Here is a 23,798-nt window from a genome sequence, read left to right on the forward strand (position 1 = left end):
AAATTCCTGGACCTTTAACAACACGTGGAGGGCGCGTCTGGTCTGGCGCCCCCCTTTCCACTGTTACGTGACCCAGCGACTGACATTGCACTTGCCTCCGAACAGCAACCACTGCCCGTGCGAATCAGTGAAAGTGCTATTGCCTCTTGGAGCAGCAGGAAACCCCGCATCTTCTGTTGAGAGAGAGAGAGAACCACACCCAAAATGGAGCGACCAATCCAGCACCGGTTGCGAATACCGTGGATGGGGATTTTTAAAAAACTGGAGAGCCAAACTCCCGATGGCGAACGAGCGAAAGGTATGAATCTATATATATGTGCGCTGGCACACACTGTCGGCACTGTACTCGCTTTCTAATTGTTGCCAACTCCTTGTTTCTTTCATGGCTGCTGGACTAGGAAGGCTGGGGTCGTTGCCGATGGTTGAAATTAAGGTAAGAGAGAGTGGAGTGGCTGCGAATAGATATAGACTGGGAAATTTACAAGAACAATGCTGTTTCTGTACAAGGACGGTAGTAAAGCAACATTGTTTATGGATGTACGTGAAAGTTCCTGATTCGAGTTCCGGTGTTGCTTTGTTGGATGGACGTTTCGATTGATTGATTGAGTTGGTGTTTTAAGTCAATTTTATACATAGTAAGGCTAATCGGGACTGGAACTAAAGTTTAAAGTGGGATCCGAACCACTATATAAAATCTGTCCTAATTGAATTTGGGGGAGGCAGAAAGTGATTTATGATTTTTACAAATGTAACGGTTATTTAACAAAAGAGTCTTGGATTATATTTTTATGAGCTTGACAACTTTTTGATTAAGCCCCAAGTTAAGCTCCAAGATCGATTCTGACACCCCCCCCCCCCAAGTTAGGGCCCAAGTTACGCCTCTGCCTGCAGGGATGAGATCGAGACTTGTTAGAGCCTTAGTCTCGTTTCGAATTGGAAGTGCTTTTTACAATATTGAGGTAATTAACCCTTTAAAACAAAGCAATTTAAACTACAGTATTGGCCAAATTATTGCACTCATTAGTTGAAAAAATGAAACACAGATAAAGTCACTTTATGCATAGAAATTTGACAGATTTCATGTTTGGTGATACACATTGCATTGTTATACACACTCAAGTACTGTCAGTACTTCGTGTGACCACCTTCGGCTCATTTCGAGCCCATTTTAATCACTGTTTCTGTACAGTTCCTTTATCACTCTTATTTCTAAACTTCAAAGCATGTGGTTTATGAAATTACATGTTTCTCCGGAGATACAAATAAAGAACACCCTTACAACAATCATAATTAATATTATTTCCTTTGTTATGACCAAACAAATAGCATAAATGACACAGTAAATAGTGTACGTATTGTTCCAGGCATTATTGCGAATGTGCAAAAAATCATGTTACCACCTATTCATGGGACACAGTAAATGAAAGGATTGTGAGAAACAAGATTATATCGAAGCAGACAAACCGTTTAATCCCATAAAAAGTTATAACAATCGTCAAATATATTTAGTTAGAACACTTTCAAAACGAGGAAATGTGCTTCTTCTTTTTACAACGATTACAATAATTTGGCCAATACTGTACACCGAAACTTATTTATTAAAGCGGATCCAGAAGTTACAGTTTGGAGAGCCGAATTTCACTCTCACCTCACTGAGAATCGGTTCTAGCGTATACTTGCACTACATTATGTAAACAATATAACATACTGTAAACAGGAACCAAACTGTCTTCTACGTTCTAGAGAAGTATTATCTTGCATAAATAGGAGTCCAGGGCCTGAATATATGGTTAGTTATTGTTGCATGTCGTTATCATAATTCTTCCCATTGCCACGGTAAACTGAACGATTACATACGAGGACTAAAGTAAATAAACAAAACACAACAACTTGTTTTCTTTAAGGGTCTCGGGTTTGTTCTCCTTTTGAGGCGTATTGCACGCACAGTGGTTCGGATCCAAACTTAAAATGTAAGTTAAATTCCGATCAGTCTATCATGAACATAAGTGAACTTTATTCAGACCTTTAAAAAATATTCTCGAGGAAATGCAACAACTTCTTTTACACAAGAGCCTCAAGGCTATCCTTAGAATAAAGGTCATTTCTCTATAGGCTACAAACAAGGTACGATACACTAAATGATCCATCCAGGCACCTGTGTTTATGACGTTGCCTAGCTGCGGCTGTTTATCTTCGATTGAAAAGGAAGGTGATTGGTAAATGAATGTAAGATGAAAGTATATATGAGGGATCTACATTGGGAAATTAGTATTAATGTAAAACTGAGACTTGAGAGAGACGACGAGATGGCTGAGAATATTGAAATGATAGAGACAACGCACGGGAAAGCCATCCCTTATTTACATTTCTGGATTCAAACAAGCAATTTGGAGAATTGACCCCTGAATCAGAAGTAGAAGAGGGATTCCTACTCATCATGGACAGTTCTCCACAAGATCAAAAGGTCCAGTGTTTAATGACTACTTCGTGGTTGGAGAACGAACATGTTCCAATATCTGTGTGGAACTGTTGCAACCAAAGACACAAGACAAATAATGCCGTTGAGTTATGGCATTCAAAGCTTAACAAAGTCATCGGGAAAAGGTAACCCAATGTTTACGTGCTGTTTGAAGCCTTAAATACGGAAACAAAGAGAAACTCGTCTGCAAATGAGATGGCAGAATTGGGTCTATAGGCTGGGAAGAGAAGAAAATATCAATACATCAAAAGGATTGGTTGGTTGGTTGATTTGGTGTTTTAAGTCCACTTTATGCACAGTAAGGCTAATCGGGACTGGACCTACAGTTTAAAGTGGGATCCGAACCACTTGTACCTCCACCGGGTATCGAACCCGGGACCCCTTGATTACAACCTGCGCTACATCAAAAGGACAAACGTGTTGAGTGTGTTCTTTCGAAATATAGAAGCTCGGGCGATCTTCGAGGATTTTATGTAGTGTATAAATGATTAATAGTTAATAGGCTGATTTATGTATTTTGTGTTGTGGAATAAAGTTGATACAAGTGTTCCTGTGTAACGTCTTTTGAAATAAGTAAAGTCATATTTGACTCTCTGGATAGGTTTAACATTTAAGTGTAAACACAGCTGTGCAACGTCATGTTTTAAGTCCAATGTATGCACTATGCACCATGTGCCCATAAACACACGTGCGCGCGGCTGTGATGACACTCTGGATTGTGGGAAAACCAGCCTAGGAAGGTCTTGACATATGTCGCGGCGGAAATGAACCGATAAGAACCCTCGGCGCAAATGACTCGGCACAAACGACACGACACCCTATTTATATTCTCGATTGGACCTTCCTTATATAGTTGTAGTCAATAAACAAAATTAGCCTATACACATATCAATTACTCAGAAGTACAGTGACCGGCAATAATAATGGGACACCCAGATCCTGAAATACTCGCTTCCCTGTAAGGTGTTATGTGTTGCCTAACTCTACGTCGGTGGTAGAAGTTACCATTCAAAATTTGCTATTAAAATCCACTTATCCCCGTAGATTTAGGCAACACACATAACGCCTTGCTGCAAAGAGATTATTTCAGGATCTGGGTGTCTCATTTTTATTGATTCAATTGTGGTTTTAAGTCCACTTCATGCACAGAAAGGCTAATCGTGACTTAATCTACAGTTTAAAGTGGGATCCGAACCACTATGTGCCTCAACCGGATAGCGGACCCTGGACCCCTTGATTACAAGGCGACGACGCTACCACTGTGCCATCGGGGAGATCCCTATTTTTTATTGGCCGTGTCTGTACATACCAATACATATAAATTACACAGAAACTTCTAGATATGAGAACATAAAATTCGATCGTGTAGCATTGACCATAAAGATAATCTCTGCATAGGTCAAATAATCCAATCTCAACAACCAAGATATGAGCTACAACATGTTATTTGGTGTTCCGAAACTTCATTTGGCTATTCGATTCAAAAAATAATACCACTCAATACAGTAAAACCTCGTTAATCCGTACCTCGAAAAGCCGGACTTCACTTAATCCGGACAGGCTAAAGGCAAAAGGAAAAAAAAGCAGAATGCAAGGTTTTAAATGTGGCTAGAAGTCAACAAGAGAACTTCCCAAAGAAAAGGCAGTCAACCACTGATGAAATTCTGTTTCCCGCAGACTTTGCACTGTACTGTATAGTGCATTTAGGCCTATGCCATTTAAATACATCATAATAAACGTGTCTTGTTGCTATAAACGGAGTTTTAATGCACTTTCTACTGTTCTTTTAGGTTATTTCACTTAATCTGGACTTCGTTAAACCGGTCAACTTATCCCCCCCCCCTCATTAGTCCGGATTAACAAGGTTTTACTTTACTTGTTAATTACTCAGAATGATACAAGGATAGCATTTCCTGCCCTGAAGAAAGTGTCAACTTCTAATAATGGAAAAGAGTGGGATAAGATTGATATCGTACATAATTTCAACAAAGCGACACCCAAATGCATAAATCAATTCGCAAACAATCAGTAGAATGACATCAAAAGGCTATCAAAATCCACCTGTACAATAACTCGAAAATGGGACAAAAAGTTTGCGTAAGTTATATACTTCCGCTAATTTCAGTTCACCTGCAAGTACGTGATGGAATGCGAGTTGAAGCGCTTTTAATTTAAATCACGACTTGAGGGTATTACGCCTCTCCCAGCATGAACGAACACCAGCTCAGTCACAAATACAACTTCATTTGCGTCTCTTCCTACGCTGCACTTTGTGAAATTATATCATTTGTGTGTATTTCTACTTTATCTACCTAAAGTATATATCAATATAATGCTTTTCAATCTCCACGTTCATCCTTCCAGTAGATGCAGATTATAGAATGAATGTTGTTGAGGGTGTAAACCATGGGCGGAGTTTGAGCTTTTGCTTTGGGTGGCCAGACTCTGGGAGAAGCATATGATGTAAGTGAGGGTTGTTGAATATCCCCTAGCTTATAAGGGGTCCGGAGACCTTCCCCCGGAAATTGAAAAACAACAACTTAAAAACACCGAGTTCTAGGCCTTTTAGATTTGAAAATGTTAAATTTCCTCGCTTAAGTAAACAAATATTAATTAGTATATTGGTTGTCAGTTTTAAAAGAAGCAAAACAGTACGATTATTGCATTTTGCATTTCATTAATTTTTTATTGATACAATACTCGTATTACTTTAAAAACGTTACGGTACAATAAATAGTAATAGAAAAATTAAATTGAAAAGTTCTTTTGATGCCTCATCAGTAACTGTTGACTCAACACAAAGCCATTTTACGTTTTTCTTTCTTCAAACTGTACACATCAATCAAATCGTCTAAGACCCGCTATTGCGGCGCAATTACCGCACATGCCATCATGCAAAACGTCAAGATTTCCGATATGGCTTCATAAGAAAAATGTAGTAACTGAACTTAATTATGTGTTATTTTTTGGTCTTTTTTAAGCTGGGGGGCCAGGCTTCCCCTCGCCCCTCCAGTACTCCGCCTATGGTGTAAACCTGTAAAGAGTAGAGAAGACAAAGCTTATCATACCACCTTCTTTTGCTCTGATTTTTTGTCTGCTTCTGAACTAATATCTAAAAGTAAATTGTCGCCAATATAACATCCTTCATTAGAAGTACTGCTATCGAAGAATCTAAGATTAGGTTAGGTAGGTGTAGCTTAGGGTTAACTATGGCGGAGTGTAAGCGTAGCCTGCTGCGACGGACTACTGACCTAACCTAATCTAAAATAATCATTGGACCTCCCTTCATGCGCCACTGGCCTTAGTGGCAACTCTATGGTCTTATATTCAAGGGGTCCCGAGTTCCATTCGAGGTCTAGTCCCGATGAGCATACTGAGCATAAATTGGGCTTGAAACGAACTTTGACAAACTCTTAAAATAATGTTTAGACCAGGTTGAAAGGTGTCTCGCATAAAGTTGTGACCCTACGCGAAGCGTTTTGGTATTTTCGTAATGCTGGAACGAGTTCTGGCCATGTTCTTCAACAGCCACAATACGAATTCTGCATAATAACAAATATTTATCTGACTCTTTAAAAGCAGCCAGGATGTCAACGTTTTCGATTTTGAGCTTAACACACACACTATATTTCACATTTTTATTTCTCTAGACATTTTCAAACCTGTGTGGGAGGCACTTTATTTTCTTAAAGTATAGTGGATTCGCTACAGAGATGTTTAATAGTAGCTGAGATGTAATTAATTAATTTTAAAAGTAACGTTACTTCCAAAGTAGTATCATATGTGCAGTTATTACAGTTATTCGCTTCATGAAGAAACTGCGTTAGTATTAGACTTAATAATACAAAACTGATTCTTGTAAGGACTCGCAATTATTAAACGACAACAATAATTCTACATTAGGTTTCTATGGAAGTAAAATAATATTAATGGTGTAGCCCTTGATTTAAATAAGTTTTGAGTGTGACTGAACATGTTTTTCGAGGCACGCCTCTTCTTTCGTCTCCAGGTGAACTGTTTTCCTTCTCCTATTTAACCCTGCTGCGAATTCAAATGTAGAGTCTATTCCCTCATCTCACCCTACAGAACTTTCTAAGCTGTCCTATACACTTCCAGTTTCTCAGTTGTCCCTGTAATGTCCAGCAAGTAAGGTTTCTACACGTTAGAATTCTAACGAGAAGCCAACGACCAGAATAACGTTGCCAACATAGGAAAACTTAAATATTATCATTATTATTATTATTATTATTAGTAGTAGTAGTAGTAGTAGTAATAGCAAGGATAGAACTCAATTTAAATATATGCTTTACACATTGTAATAATGACTGCGCTACACAAATGTACAAATGTACATAACCAAAACGAAACATTTGTACGGTAAGGTGAAATTTTCTCAGTTGCGTATCCTGAGGTGGTGTGGGTCGCGTAACCCCCGTCGCCATCTCAGATGGCTCACCACTCAATAAGATATCCATAAAATTACGGTCATATCCCAACATGACGAAATTCCTGGACACAACGCTGAACCCTACATAGAACTACAATAATCCTAAGAGCCTATAGTTTCGAATCCTTGTCATATTAAAGTAGAAGAAAAAACAACTATATATTTCTATTTTGGTTATTTGAAGTCACTTTTCTACTTATTGGGTAATTTGGACAATGTATGGTGATGTGATAAAGTGGATGTAGAATCTGAGACCCCTGGCTACGTAGTACATTACTCTGGCCCCAAGGGGTGGAAACGCGGACAAGCGCCCGAGGCCTCACGCTTCCGGGGCGCTGGATTAAAATTATTGTTTCTGTGCGGTTCTTTACAAGTTCATTGGACGCTGATGCTTCTAATTAAGTAATTAATCTGATGTAGCCTGCATTCGTGTATTATTCTGACATACTTAAACATATACAAAATTATTGAAATCATATTCTAAACAGAGTACTACTTAAAATATAGTTTTCAAATATTTGTATGAAAAATAGTTAATATGTCGTTCCTTTATTTACTATAGAATGAAATCATAATGTGAAAATATTATTTTATAAGAAACAATGTAAATTCACTACAGCGTTAAAATTCCAAGAAAAGAGAAACAGAGAATTATGTCATTGGATATGATTAAATATTACGAATTTATAGTTAAAATAACAGATTAATATTGAACAGACCCGAGTTTCGTAATTAAATATAATGAACGTCACACTAGGGGTACACCAGAATTGAAATTAAACAATAATTTTGAAACTTTTATTAGTCTCTCATAATTATAAGTTTTAACCATCAACATTCTGCTTATTGCTCCTAGACGAAATATATATAAATTAAATGTAGTGACAAATTTTTAAAATCTGATAAATTTTCTGATAAATTTTAATTATATGCCCCGCCGGCCGGTAAAACCGGCCCTGCGCCGACCACTCTGCCACTGAGACGGTACTGTCTCAAAACAAAACAAGACAATAGATATAATACGTAATTAACATTGCATACTGGTTTCACTTTTTTTTTACGCCGCACACCATAAAATGAAAGTCATTTGCATAAATAGTCACCGTGATTAGCAGAGTGCGTGCAAACCGATCTACAAGGCATCGGAGCAGGAAGCTTTACGATCGCAGAGGTACTGTAACGAGAGCAGGATAACCTGTTCCTTCTTCTGACCCGAAGAATGAAGCCAGAATCGATTGGAAGTGTGGGAGGGGGAACAAAAGGCATAAACCTGTTTTACGTACGTTTTCAATGGCGAACTAAAGAATATAGAAAGCTATTCCTGTTGCTGCACATAAGCATCGCTTTGAAACGAAATGTATGTACAAATACGCATAAAATGTTGACTGCGAGTGTGACGGAAGTCATTACTTCACATCTCTTTCACTACCTCCTTCCTTCTTTCTCTCGCACACTCTCTCCCCCACTCTCTTTCGCTCACATCTTTCTTGATCTTCGGTATAAGGTCACAACGGAAGTCAGTATTTTAATGCCTATCAATCCCGAAATCTTTTGTCATATGATATTTGTTTCACATTACGGCAAAACCACTGCCATTAGTGAAAAATCAAACAGAACTTTTTTTTGGCGAATCTAAATGGAATCAATACTAAACAAAGATTATCTGTTTCGACCATTCTACTCTGCAAATCTGAGGTTTTAGTGGGGGGGGGGGGCTCTGGGGACTTTTGGGATTTTGCACTTCTAGACAAGGGCGCCCGCAGGACTTTTCTCGGGAGGGGGGAGGTTAGAGTAAAATTTCATATCTAACCCCTCAGTCATAGAACTTGTATTTTGCCTTTTATTATTGTATAATAATTATTATTTTACAAATCATAAAATTGAAATTGAGTGAAAATACCTTGGCACTATTTAAATTGAAACTGGATTCGGCTTGTTGCTACCCATATTTTAATCATGGCACCTATGATCCATGTTTTTACACGTACTAAAGGCTACTGTATATAAAAAAAGTAATTCTAAACGGATTGGGGGGGGGGGTGAATAGCGTGTAGAATTCGAGATTTTCACCGCATCCGTAAATTTAGAAGGTTTTCAGTCCCGAAACTGGTCCGGAAATGGTGATTTTTTCAGTTCCGAATAACGGGATGATAAAAATTTCCTTTCTCAATCCCCTCCCGACCGCAAATTTTTGTCCTGGACATCCCTAGTTACGGAAGTCAAGATGATCCTAATGCTCGCGGTGAAAATGTTATTTCCTTGTTTTGTTCGACATGGCAGTAAATACCGTAAGTTACAATCTGCAAGTCACAGAAAGCAGTACTATTATTTATAATAATATACCACCACTCAAATTACTTTGTCTTTTCTCAGAAACCCCTGTAGGTGGGGCAAGTGCCCTCCCGGCTCCCCCTTGCGGGCGCCCATGCTTCTAGTATAGAGCGACCACAAACAAAAGACCTTTCGGCCACACGCCTTCGCGCAATCTTTACCTCCATCCGTTCAACAGGAAAGCCTGGCACACACTATCTTACCCTCCATGCGCGAGTACGATGCACATGAGACGCTCTTCTGCGCAGGTTCTTGTGCTTCTGGTTCCACTATAGTGGTCTGACAACTGACCAAAATTCAGCTTTTACGGAATTATTCCCGACATGAAACATTTATAGACTAAGCTAAGCGTAAAAGCACTTTTTAGCTGTTTTTTAAACAACTTTTACGAGCTGCCATATAGGGCAGTAGTAGCGTCGCCGCCTTGTACTCAAGGGGTCCAGGGTTCGATGCCCGGTAGAGGCACATGGCACAGTGGCTCGGATCCCACTTTAAACGGTAGGTCCAGTCCCGATTAGCCTTACTGTGCATAAAGTGGACTTTAAAACACCAACTCAACTAACAACTCGACAACGAGCTATCATACTTCTCGCGAAGGTTCGAGATATAATAGACTCTCAGTTATTACATGAACCATTTGAAAATTAAATATGTGTCACGGCTGGCTATAGATAAGGTATTAATATTAGAGACTGTTTACATTACAAAACTTATTAATATTAATATAAAAACCGCATTTGTATATCGTTAATGAGGCAAGTACAGTGTGGTCTGTCTGAGAGACTTGTAAGTGAAATGTAGCACGAACATTCTCATTAAAGTACTATTAGGTCAACACACAACAAAATATGATTACCTTAAATTTCTGCGAGACCAAGATTCGAGTCCTAGTCGAGCCTGCATTTTTTGCTGAGATTTCTACATAACAAAGTACAAGTTAATATTGCAATAAATTGCATTGTATGTTTGTAATAAAATACTCTTAATGGACAACTTTAAATAAATAAATATTCAATTAACAACAAAAGGTTTTAGTGGTAAATTAAAGGTTTAGAATTGCTGTACAAAATACTTGAAACATGTCAAATGAGGATTGGTGGATTCTTTGGTCTCAACTTTCTTGAAGTAGATATATTTTTTTAAGTAGAGTAGATACGTAAATCTTCATATACGAGTATCTAGATTGATTACTTACTTCATTCTCTTATGGTGTTGGTTGTTACGTACCTCCGCTTCCACACAAGAAATTTACCTTACGCTCCCATGTTGAGAGCAAAATACTAATCGTGGTATACTAAACTAAACTAAATGTTATTCTTCTTGTACACACTTACAATAATTTAGAAACTTAATTATCCTCATCATAGGCGTGCGCACGGGGGGGGGGCAAGGGGGGCAATTGCCCCCCTTCAAATCACGGACATTCGCACATTTTTTCCCACGAAGGGACAAGCAATATATTTTTCCATGGGGCATATTATCCCGATAATAGTGTTGCCCCCTCAAGAAACACTACTTGAATTTGAAATTATTCCTGCGTCCCCATTACATAATAATTAATAAAAATTACTATGACTGAAATCAAATTATACGTGTGAAATATAATACTTTTATGTTGACATTCGTTTTCGAATGGGAGGTGTGGCCATCCTTGTCCCCCTTCAGAAGTTCCATGCCCCTACATTATTATACTTTCACCTAGAAATTTAGTGTAGAGGAATCTTATCTCTGTTAATAAACGATATTATACTCTTAAAGAAAATGAAATATTTTCAAGCCGATGTAAGTTCAAAACAACTACGAGGGAAGGAAGTGCAGTGGCGCAACCACAAGGGGGCATTGCCTTTTCCCAACCTTGGACGGAAATCAATTGTAGGGGAGGCAAACATTGAAGTAAATGAAAGCAGGCCCGTAGCCAGGACTTCTTATTAGGGGAGGCAAAGTCAATCCTAGAGGGGGCAAATTTTTAATATATTGTGTTGCATTGGCAGATATAGCAGGGTAGAGAGGGGCACTTGTCCTCTCCTCCAAAAGTGATATGTAACAGGAAAGGGATGATATCTTGAAACTCCAATGAAAAACAAAGTTCGAGCAACATCAAATAACAATATTTCGGAATACCAAAGAATACAAAAATAAAGTTTAACATAAATAGCGACTGTATCTACTTTATATTTACAGGTCGAAAAGGTTAATAGACGATTAATATGTACCAATAGTTTTGGACTTCTCTGCAGAACTGATTAAATCATAAATCATAATCGTGCTCTTGTTTCCAGTATGCAAGATTTTTAAGTACAAAGGAATCTAACGAGAATCCAACACCACCATTGTGTTGGGTTTTGGAAGAAAAATCGAATTAATTAAATAATAATGATTACATTACATCTACACTTTGATGAATTGTGTAAAAATTTGTAATACATTTTTGTATTACAAGAGGTTAAGCAGCTTGTTGTAATATAAGCAGAAAGGATGTAAGTTTCGAATAAGTAGAGGTTTACGGATTTCAGCTGCGTGGCGGCAGTAGCATGCATGTAATACTAGAAAATTTCGCATACCATACGACATACTGTGTGCGCTGTTGTGACGTGATCACCACCTTTGTTCAGTGGCGTCGCGTGCAGTTCGCATACCAGTGTTTACAATACTGTTTTTGTACTGAATGCAGATTTACTCCTCTTCCTTGTAACTTCATCTTCAATTGAAAAAATGAGAGTAAAAGTTCAATTTATTTTCAACAATTTCCCCCCAAAATTACGGTATATTTGAAGTAAAACAAGAAGGACCCAGGGAAATTGTCCCCCTCCCCCTTAAAATCCACCAGGTTTAGAGAATTCTCGCTAAAGTTTGCAACTATGTAACACAGACCTTTTCGAGTACCCCTAGACATTGGTGTCGAACGTAAGAAGTATTGCCGCTTGCATCAGTGTTCGCACAGCGAAGTGAACATCTTCGGGGTATAGTGGCCAACAGCCCCTTAGCTGTCAGCTCTATGCAACACGCACAGCAATTGTGTTCAACACCCTCTGTGGAACACCATGGGAGTCAGTGTTACCAACTATCTAGAACAGTTATCAGACGTGAAAGATGTCGTGTCAGAGTAAATTGTGTGTATATACTTGTACATCAAACATAGTATTTCTTCGAATTAATATACGTATGTGTGTGTGTATTTAATATGTACGTAATTTAAGACATATACATGAGTGTTCACGTGCTCATGCGAACATTATCAGGCGACGCGCCTGCCTTTGTTACCATGCACATTAGCGCCGCCATGTGGCTGAATTCGAAACTTACATCCTTTCTGCTTATTACAACAACTTGCTCGGAGATACGTACATTAACCTTTTGTGTATAAGGGTTTACTTTTCTGACATCTGAAACGGATCACCCGGTACTTTGCCAACATGTTCAATTTCATATTAGCTAATAATGGAAAACAAGCACACAAACTGTATTTTTGAAAGACAGAATATGCATGACGAATTTATTTTTTTGTACATATGACACGTATAACTTTCATGTACAACATATATTTTACACATATGCAACATGGATCAACGTAAAATAAGAAAATACATATGCAACATGCTAACGCTAAATTGTGTACGTATTTAAAGTTTCTTTAATATTTAAATACATTACATGATCAATTCATACTCCAAATTGTCTCTCAAATGTGCGCGCTCCTTTTCCTTAAAAGATTTGTTCGTGCATTTAAGCAGCAACAATCTGAAGTATATATCTGGCCTTACTTCTCTCTCGGGTAATTTAGAATGCATTACAGTGAAGAATCATATTGGGATCGAAGCGAGCAGGAAAATCCTTAGATCCAAATATTTGCAAACTGAAAACAATATTGATTTAATAGGGCGCAAATAATTTCACGAGGTGCCATGGCATTCTCCTTAACATTTTTTTTTTTCATTTAGATTGTTTTGACTCCCAGGGCTTTGGACTATAAGAACAGCGTAACTTGCACTTGCGATCGAAGCGAGCAAGAAAATTTTACGAAATGTACTTTTATTTGTATAAAATTTGAAAGCGATGGGGGCAATAGCCCTTCTGTTCCCCCTGCAACTGCCCTTGGCCGTCTGGAATAAAAATTCAAGAAAAACTTGAAAACTAATTCCATCTTGAGATCATTTGTACGGCTATTCTTAGATTCTGCTAGTCATGTTTCTTTACTTCAATGTTTGCCCCCCCTAGATTGGACTTCCTACCAAAATTGGGAGGGGGGATAATGCCCCTTCCCCTGCTGTGGTTGCAGCACTGTTTGTGAGTCTCTCTTCATTAATTTCACGTCATCACTCATTGTCAGGATTAGCTCGAAGTGGCAGAAAGGCAACGCTAAGTAACAAAAATCAAATATCCATTCCCTCTCTCTACCACATGAATCACTATTACCAACAGGTAGACTTCGGAAACTAAAGATTAAGCAGTTCAAACTTCAGTCTGAATCAGGAAGGGATTTTCTCCCCCTAATCCTATTACGACATTATTCGGAATCCCACACACCTTAATAAATCGCAAAATCAATAAGTGTTTTTGTTATGTTGCTAGAGTAAGTAACACATGATATAATTGTAAAGATTAGTGAGAATTCCAGGTAGGAATATGTTCTGTATTTTCCACAGGGGGGGCATAGCAGGCTCTCAGGGGTTTTCACGTCTTCCTTGCATTATTTCTTCCAGACGGCCAGGAGCACCTGCAGGGGGGGCACAGAGGGGCCATTGCACTCTCGACTTCAATTTTTAGACAAATAAAACCAACATTTCCTGAAAATTTTATTGCTCGCTTCGCTCGCGATATCTGCCTTTCTTACAGTTTTGTCAAGTTCACAGCCGTAGCTAGGGGGCGGCGAGAGTTCTCGTTGGGCGTCAAACGATGTGAATGAGATAAATTGTAAAAGAGAATGTCATGGCATTCCATGACATTTTTTGCGCCCTATTAAATCAATACAATTTGGATCGAAAAATTTTGTTGCTCGCTTCACTCGTAAATTTCTTTCTTTTCTGTAATGCATTGTAAATTACCAGAGGCAGAAGTAAAAACAACTAACTCAGACAATTGCTGCTATAACAGTTTGGTTTGGAGGAAAAGGAGCGCGCACATTTCAGAAACAATTTAATCATTTTTGCTGTTAGTTTGTTATGGGGCGGATGAATTGATTATGTAATGTATTAAAATAATATGTTATATATATAAACACAAACACACACACACGCACGCACACACACACACACACACACACACACATACATACATACATATATATATATATATATACCCATCAATGCAATAAAACTAAAAGAGTGAGATAAAATGAGGTTTTTCTTTTCCGACTAAACTTTCATCAAGTCTTTTGCATTGACCTAATCAGAGGGTCTGCCTATGATCCTCATCGCAATTATTCCAGATTTCTTCCTACTTCCAATTTCATTATATCATCACTCATCCCCCATCTTCGCATATTATCCAAACGTGGCACAAAAAGCGAAATAAAATAAAGCATATCAATCAATCATTCTTCCTACTTCCATTATCTTGTTGCTATAGATATTGTGAGACTGTTGAAAAATCTCAACTCCACTCAACAATGATTTATAGGACTTACAGCACATGTGGCCAAGGTACTTTTATTAGGTAGGCCATTCCCGAGGTTCCGAGATTATTTTCCATGATCCTATGCGCGCTATGACGTCATTAAGAGGACAGAATGGAATTTGTTTCGTTAGCGTATACGGAAGCTTGAGATAAATGGGTCGATTTTTACTTATACACACCTTTTCTTGAATGCCGGTAGAATGACTACAAATCGCCCTGTTTGTGCTCTTCCCATGTGCAATAATAATAGAAGAAAATCGCCTGGAATAAAATAACCATCCCTTCCCAAAAAACAAGTTTCTGCAGCAGGATTGATTCAATTCGTTCCTCCAAATTTCGGACTTACTCAGAGGTGCAACCACATGGGGCGCGGGGGACATTGCCCCCAACCTTCGACGGAAGTTAATTCTAGGAGGGGCAAACATTGATGACCAAGGGCACCTGCAAGGAGCACAGAGGAGCAATTGCCCCCTTCTATTTCAAATTTTATACAAATAAAAATACATTTCGTAATATTTTCTTGCTCGCTTCGCTTGCAATGCCTACTTTTCTCAGTCTCGTCAAGTTCAGAGCCGTAGATAAGGGGCGGTGGGAGTCGGCCATGGGCGCCAAATGATCTAAATTTAAAAAAGTTGTGAAAGAGAGAATGCCTTGGCGCCATGTGATATTATTTGCTCCCTATTAAATCAATATTGTTTTCAATTGCAAAAATTGTATCTAAAAAATTTCTTTCTCGCTTTTCTCGCAATGTAATTGTTTTCTGTAATGTAATGTATTTAAATAATATGTTTTGTATATATGTATTGCATAAACTTTGAATACGTACATAATTTAGTGTTATCATTTTGCATATGTATTTTCTTATTTTATGTCGCTCCATGTTGTATATGTGTAAAACATATGTTGTACATGAAAGTTATACTTGTTATACGTACAAAAAATATCTTCGGAATGCATTATCTGCTATTCAAAAATACAGTTTGTGTGCTTGTTTTCCATTATTAGCTAATGTAAAGTTGCTGGTGTTGAAAAAATATTTCCAATAGTTTGTTCCGCATAAATGCTTTAGCACACACATCTACCCCCTTTTTGCGTAATTTAAGAGGATAATAACGTCTTTGATACAACTACTACCACTAGTAGTAGTAGAAATAATAATAATATCAATGCCATTATTGTACTTGTTGTTGTTGGTATTATACGAGTATATATATAATAATAAACTGCTCCAATACCCGGTATTGCTGAAATATTCACTTTAGAGAGAGACCTTTCATCTCTTCGGCCCACGAACCGAACTAGCACTTCACTGATGCTCCGGAAGTTCCGCTGTCGTCAATATCTTCAGCTTCGGACCCGAACTGGACCTAGTAGTAGACTTCGTTACTTTACGGTATTTAGTCCTTTTCATTTTCGAATCACTAGATCTTATAAAGCCACCAATGGACACTGACTGATCACTAATCGACTGTATGAACTGTCACACTTACCTCTGAATTCTCACTAACAGATTCTGTTGTACAGATCAACCTGGAAATTGAAGCCGCGTATTTTAACCTTATTATATTCTAGAACGTTCCGCAGATAAAACGATTCGTTAATGTTGCCAGTAGTTGGACTCCCTCTCTTATTCAAGAACGTTCCCTCTCGAGCTTTCCAGAGATTAAAAAATTACAATGAATCGCCCTACGTGTGGCACTACGTTTGCAGCTTCCAAATGCTGACAAGTCTTTACATAGTGCTGCGACAACACCGAAAGTGCAAGAAAAGTTTTAATGCAATATTATCAACAACAGGGTTATAGAACATATTCCGTGTCACCTTGGTAAGTATTTCTCTGCTTATATTATCGGCACATTATTCAAGAAGCCAAAATCCTAATTTTATCTGGTGTAATCTGAAAAATATCCTTTGGGGGGGGGGGGGGCTCGAGCCACCTGATCTCCACCTTGGCGTTATTGACAATAACAGGGTTATAGAACATTCTGTGTCTTGTCTCGATAATTATTTCTCTCAAATTATCATACATTATTCAAGAAGCCATGAACCCAATTTTATGTAGCGTAAACTGAAAAATTTCCTGAAAGGGATGCTGAAGCCCCCTGATTCCCACCTTGGACACGTGCTTGATTCGACTCCTGCGAGTGTCGCTTCATCAATTTAAACTAATCATCACTCATCCTGTTCGTCGCGATTAGCCAGAAGTGAAAGAAGACGCTAAATAACGAAAATACAAATAAAACTATATCCTCAAAAAAATTGATCCTGGCGATCAACTGGAGAATCTGAAATGTAACGTAAAAAATATTAAAGGGAAATTCCAGGATATTCAGTAAAAAGTCGTATCAGAATATACCCTGACAAGAACTTTCCTTAGAATTAGACATTTAAAATAAATGCAATAGGTTAGCTGGAAAAAAAGCCAGCAGTGGACTACAGCCTACAGGGACAAGATATCACGCATAATAATGTCTGAAAATAAACTATGCATTGTTTCGGAATAAATGTATTTTTCTATCGCGTATTTGATCTCTTGTTGTCAAATTAAATTAACAGCTTTGGTGTATAATATCAAAAGATGCATGAAAACACAGCGTTTCATGGGCCATTTGCTACATTCTCAGCATAGCTTTCTTCCGCTCGTGTCCGCTTGGTGACGTCACAAGCTCTAGCCAATAACGTGCAAGTTGCGGAGTGGCCCCCTCTGACATGTGGCTATTTAGTTGAAAAATTTATCAGTTTTTAAAATTTCGTTGCAAGGTTGACATCTACAGGTTAGTCTATTTGTCCTTCTAATATTAGTTGTCTGTGGAACTCTAAATAGTTGACGAAATTAAAAATTAACAAACTCAACATTCCAACTAAGTAACGTATAGGTATAGGCAGGCCAGTCAACAAGGGATGATTTTGGGGTCCAATAAGGAAGAAAAAGCAGGGAAAGCTGGAACAAATTTTATTATCTTCCTAAAAGGATTCTTAACAACATATTAATTTTGCACCCCTGTATCACTCCGGATTTGGCCACCATCGTGCGTTCAAGTTGTATTTCTTACCACCACTCTTCACTTTCAGATAAAAAAGAATTGCTAATATTGCTTTGTTTTTCGTATTGTAAGTTACCTGCATCCTCATAACTGTTTACATTAGTGTATGTATTACCATTATACGTTACGAAAATTTACTTTTCTTTTTCTTCTATCTTGCAGGTAGCATTTCTTGTGGTGCTTCTAGCAGTCACTGCAACGGAAGCCCACTTGAACCATGGCCCTGCATTTGGATTCCCTGCATCTGGTCCACTGTTCTCCTCCTACGCTGCTGCACCCGCAGTACCCTATGCTGCATCTGCTCCAGCCCTCTCGTACGGTATCGCTGCACCTGCAGTGAAATATGCAGCAGCAGCTCCTGTAGTTTCAACCTATGCAGCTGCACCTGCTGTTAAGTACGCGACAGCTGCTCCTGTACTTTCAACCTACGCAGCTGCACCTGCCATCAATTACGCTGCAGCTGCTCCTGTACTTTCAACCTATGCAGCTGCACCTGCCGTTAAGTACGCAGCAGCTGCTCCTGTACTTTCAACATATGCAGCTGCACCTGCCGTTAAATATGCAGCAGCTGCTCCTGCTATTTCGTATAGTATTAGTGCACCTGTTGCCAAATACACATCTGCAACTCCGGTAGTTTCGGCTTACGCGGCTGCACCAGCTGTAAAATATGCAGCTGCAGCTCCTGTAGTTTCAACATATGCTGCTGCACCAGCTATTAAGTACGCGGCTACCTCTCCAGCCTTTTCATATAGTATTAGTGCACCAGTAGCCAAATATGCAGCTGCAGCGCCTGTAGTTTCAACATACGCAGCCGCACCAGCTCTTAAGTATGCTGCAGCTGCTCCTGTAGTTTCAACATACGCAGCCGCACCATCTCTTAAGTATGCTGGAGCTGCTCCTGTAGTTTCAACATACGCAGCCGCACCAGCTCTTAAGTATGCTGCCGCTCCTGTAGTTTCAACATACGCAGCCGCACCAGCTCTTAAGTATGCTGCAGCTGCTCCTGTAGTTTCAACATACGCAGCCGCACCAGCTCTTAAGTATGCTGCCGCTCCTGTAGTTTCAACATACGCAGCCGCACCAGCTCTTAAGTATGCTGCAGCTGCTCCTGTAGTTTCAACATACGCAGCAGCACCAGCTCTTAAGTATGCTGCTGCAGCTCCTGCAGTTTCAACATACGCAGCCGCACCAGCTCTTAAGTATGCTGCAGCCTCACCTGTATTTTCAACATACGCAGCAGCAGCTCCAGTAGCCAGGTATGCTGCAGCAGCCCCAGCTATTGCCACATATGCAGCTGCTGCACCCGTTCTTAAGGCCCCAGTCGCTGTGGCAACTGTTGCCAAAGCTCCAGCAGTTGTTACTAAGCAGATAGATTATTATGTAAGTATACGATTCATACATATAGCTTATAAGGTAGTCCCCTACAGTCATGTCCCGTGCTGCATTGACGAAACTAGTACAGAAGAAAATTAACGATCCTTTCTCGTGGAGGGTGGATGGATTATCTTTTAGCTTGTCCCTTAGTAGGTTTGTTAGTTGTAGAAGTTGCTTCAGGGTGTGATCGCTTAATTTTAGTTCTCAAAGACTCAAGTGACGTCAGTTTGTTAGCTGCGGTGAACATGAGAGTGACGTTAACTGAAATTGAAATATTTTGTAGAACTCACCTTGTCTCTAACCCATCTCTTCATCATCATCATTATCATAAAAAAAATGCTCACTACGAATGTGCAGTTTCATAAGAAAGTGCAGACTGGTAAGTTTAACATTATACCGCCTATATATCTTACGTTTTCAACTTTCAAAATTTCGTATATTGAAATGTGTTTTTTTGGAATTGAAATATAGGATGATTGTCAATGAAATTGAATACTTGATAAATTTAGATACATTATGATAAGAAATCTAACGGTTATTTCTAGAATATGACGTTGCATTAAGTTAATTTAAAATTTTTGAATTACAATAGTCAATATACAATTCACGGAAATCAAGAAGATATTTAACTTTCAATATCAATAAAAAATCACTATTAATCTAAATGTCCCCATGCATTTAAACCAGCAAATAAGTATGGGTTGATTATGTACTCGAGATAACCGTTGATCTGCTTATCATAGTGTATGTAACTTTATCAAATTATTTGATTTCATCGATTACCACTAAATATTACATCCAATACTCGCGTTATTCGACCAGAATTTGTATTTGAAAATTGTGCATTAAAAATGATGTTAAAACGAAACAGTGTGTGGTCCCAGGAGGTCCTGTTAAAATTGCACAAAACAATGGTGAAACGAATACCGACTTAAAATATGAAACCTGGACTCACATAAAGTAATGAGAACAAAATAAGTGCATTTGAGCGGAAAAAATGTTAAGATTAATAGATTGGTTGTTTTAAGTACACTTCATGCACAGTAAGGCTAATCGGGACTGGACCTACAGTTTAAAGTGGGATCCGAACCACTTGTGCCTCCACCGGGTATCGAACCCTTGATCCTTTGATTACAAGGCGACGACGCTACCACTGCGCCATCGGGGAGGCCCTTTGAACTGTTAGGAGGAGGACATGAATGGTAAATGAGCTATTCTGTAGAAATCCACCAAAAATACGATATACTGTAGATGTAGCATCAGACGTCAAACTTAAGAAGTTACAACAAGCAGGACAAGCAATCGGAATAAATACAAGTATTCCAAGGAAGCTTTGGAAGGATAGATGTTCGTAGATCGACCTCTGGACATGCATGACATAGATGGGAAGACAGCATGTGGAATGCAGCAAAAGAACTGCTGAAAGTGGACAGTTCGAAGTAAGAGGCGAAGGAAAAGAGAAATGACGCGAGACCAACGCCAAAGGTGACTGTAGCAACATGGATGATGACGTTATTTAAAGCCTAAGACAATTTCATTTTTTAAATACAATATTGTATAACTTACAGATCCAGAATTTACATTACTTTTGCAAACATTTGACAGATGAATAATATAATTGAGGACTAAAAGTTATAAACGTTGTAAGTGCCAAAAGCGAAAGTGTTGGGAAATCGCATCGTTCCGCACATCAGCCCGTAAGAATGTGCACACTAGTGACCTCTTTACACGCCCTTTGAACTACTTAGAGGGCTACCAGCCACTTTTCACGTTTACCACATTATAAAGCATGGCACATTTCACAGTTTAACGTGAAAAACAGTTTTTGAATTATTGTGGCACTTGCCAATTTTAGACTTCAACTATCAATTTTGAACCCTAAAATTAAGTTCCAATACTGAAAATTGACGAGAAATAAATAATGTCTAGTGTCCACTATAGTAGAAGGTTCGAAGATTTGTGTTCCCAAATTGTCCACCAATAATATATCATTCAATTTCTTTGGGGTAATGTTGATTTTCAGGGGATGGGGAGAGAAGAAATTGTCAACAAAAAATCCTCTCCAACATATGTGCAAACCATCCCCTGTGCATGTATAGGGTGCAAAACAAAAGCGAATGAAAATGAAAATAGACAATTTGTATTCTATATTTGACTTCGACTGTTCAAATATTGTAAGAGAGTGAGCGTACTTGCGTCCGAAAATAATTTAATTCACTGAGTGCTATTAAAATCTTCTTTTCACAGAAGTGAATCGCTTCTCGCCTAACAACAGAATGTAGCGTGTCAATACGTTTCTTATGAAGCAAGGAAATAATACAGGGTGTACACGATGAATCTCCGGGGTTTTGAAGTGATGGGAAATTAAAACGAACACACCTGCAACTTTTTTGGTAATTTTATTACAAGTAGCAACTTAAAAAGTTTCTTACAAAAAATTACACACTTCTATGTGAGCACCTTTAGTGACACGAAGAATGACCAGCCGGTATTCTACAGTACTTCCCGGAACAGCACGTCGTCAGGGATGGTATCAAGGGCAGCAACAATTCGAACACGCAAAGCATTCACGTTTCGCACCTTCGTTGAGTAAACTGAGTTCTTAACATACCCCCAGAGGAAGAAGTCCAAGTAGTGATATCTGGGCTACGTGGTGGCCAGGGGATAGGGCCCCCTCGCCCGACCCAACGATCTGGAAAAGTGGTGTCTCCCCGCCCCCCTGGCTTCTTCAACACACTCCCCGTTTTCAGAAAACTTCTGTACCATGCAATGATGCTCTTGTCCATTGGCGGCGTTTTGTTAAAGACTTACGCTGCAACGTAACAATTGATTTTGACTCCGCAAACCAGACCACAGCGTGTGTTTTCACTTGAGAAGACGCAATTTTCACAAAAGTGACGATAGCGCTGCAAAGCATGACGCGTGCGAGGTAAAAAAAACACACACACACATACACAAACTTGAGCGTATATGTAACCAAATACAAAATACTGGATTGTCGTAACTTGATATTCTGATTTTTAACATTGTGTTCAGGTTCGGAGGTTCATCTGTACACCCTGTATATTAAAGCGCAAAGTCATGGTAGCTCGGATGAGATAAATAGCCTATGTTGATGCACAAAGAGCAATGAACTTGTAAACTTTATGTCATTTGGTTCGTTCCAAACACTAGTAAACTGATTTGCAAGTATGTGAAATTCATCTGTGTGTGTTGGAATGGGATAAATTTCTCAAATACGAAAGATACAAACAATCTAATAAAAATATTTTCTTCTGTACTTTACCTTCTCCCTTTTCTTTGTCTGCTGCACTTTCAAAATCCTGTAAATAACAACGGCTTAGAGGTTACGGGACGTGAAACAGAAGATAAGATTCTTTGTAAATATCTATTCCTCTCAATAAATTTATGTGTAAAAGGCAGCAACATTTTCACTACTCATGTCAAGAAATAAAACTTATTCTTAAGAAAGTCAATTATTGACAACAGCTATGGAAAAATACAGTAGCAATGAATAATTATGAATTATACTAACTCAAGCACTTAAATTTAGAAATTTGTAATTAACAAGAACAAATACTATAGAAATATTAACGTTTCTTTCTTTGAGTTCCTATATTTTCCTTGTTGTTTGCGATCACATATAGTTTTAAAAATTCTAGTTCTAAAGCAATTATGTTGTGACATAATTTCTCAATTTAAAATCACATATAACGTGTAATGTACTGTAAGAACAGCACATCTTGCATGCAATTTCCCGTGTAATTTGATAGGAGAACAATTATCTGTCGCAAGCGCAACGACACAACTATCGTGCTGCCATCTACAATTAGCATTGCCTGAACAGCCCCATTCGAAAGCTACTATATTTCTCGCAGTCGGAAATTCAGAATTTTAAATTATTATAATTGCACGATAGCTACTGGGACATGAACATTCTTGAAAGTTTTAGATTGTGGTAGCATTGTACTGTTTCCCTGTTAAAATTATGCGACAGATTCGTTCATTTAAACATTTCTTCTCCGTGTTGTTCCAGTCTTACCCACGATACGCATTCGACTACGGCGTGAAGGACCTTTCCACAGGAGACATCAAAGACCAATGGGAGACGAGGGACGGGGGCGTCGTGAAGGGCCGCTACAGCCTCGTGGAGCCCGATGGCAACGTTCGAACAGTTGACTACGCTGCCGACGAGCATAATGGCTTCAACGCTGTGGTTGGGAGGAGCGGTCCATCCGTCCACAAGGTGGCAGCAGCTCCGGCCGTTGTTGCCAAGCCAGCCATTGCTGTTGGCGCTGCTTATCATGGTTAAATATCCATCGTCATTGTTCCATCTTGTAAATATTTATGTATTCTTTTATAAAGAATGATATGTGATTCATTTATTTTCGTTGGCATTAGTTTTGTATTATTTCATACATCTTGTATACGATGTGTACCTATATTATTTTTGTAATGTACAATAAATATAATGTTATGTAAATTCTAATGCAATGCTTATTAAGTAATT

General features: G+C 38.6%; 1 protein-coding gene across 1 annotated transcript; it reads left to right on the plus strand.

Moving 5' to 3' along the window:
- The first annotated feature begins 343 nt into the window (after positions 1 to 343).
- Positions 344 to 23,772, plus strand: LOC146000498 (uncharacterized). The gene is made up of 3 exons (XM_083138227.1): positions 344 to 433; positions 18,077 to 19,294; positions 23,325 to 23,772. Exons 1-3 carry the CDS (start codon positions 383 to 385, stop codon positions 23,598 to 23,600), a joined length of 1,545 nt encoding a protein of 514 aa, XP_082994353.1. The 5' UTR covers positions 344 to 382; the 3' UTR covers positions 23,601 to 23,772.
- Positions 23,773 to 23,798: the final 26 nt, after the last annotated feature.

The sequence above is a fragment of the Lepisma saccharinum genome, chromosome 16 (genome assembly GCF_977018435.1).
Source record: "Lepisma saccharinum chromosome 16, izLepSacc3.1, whole genome shotgun sequence".
Lineage (NCBI taxonomy): Eukaryota > Metazoa > Arthropoda > Insecta > Zygentoma > Lepismatidae > Lepisma > Lepisma saccharinum.

What these genes read in the sequence shown, in the direction of transcription:
- LOC146000498 (XM_083138227.1), top strand. Translation starts at nt 383, where the DNA reads ATGGCTGCTGGACTAGGAAGGCTGGGGTCGTTGCCGATGGTTGAAATT. An exon ending in TGCCGATGGTTGAAATTAAG is followed by an intron (nt 434 to 18,076) that starts GTAAGAGAGAGT and finishes TCTATCTTGCAG; the next exon opens with GTAGCATTTCTTGTGGTGCT. An exon ending in CTAAGCAGATAGATTATTAT is followed by an intron (nt 19,295 to 23,324) that starts GTAAGTATACGA and finishes GTGTTGTTCCAG; the next exon opens with TCTTACCCACGATACGCATT.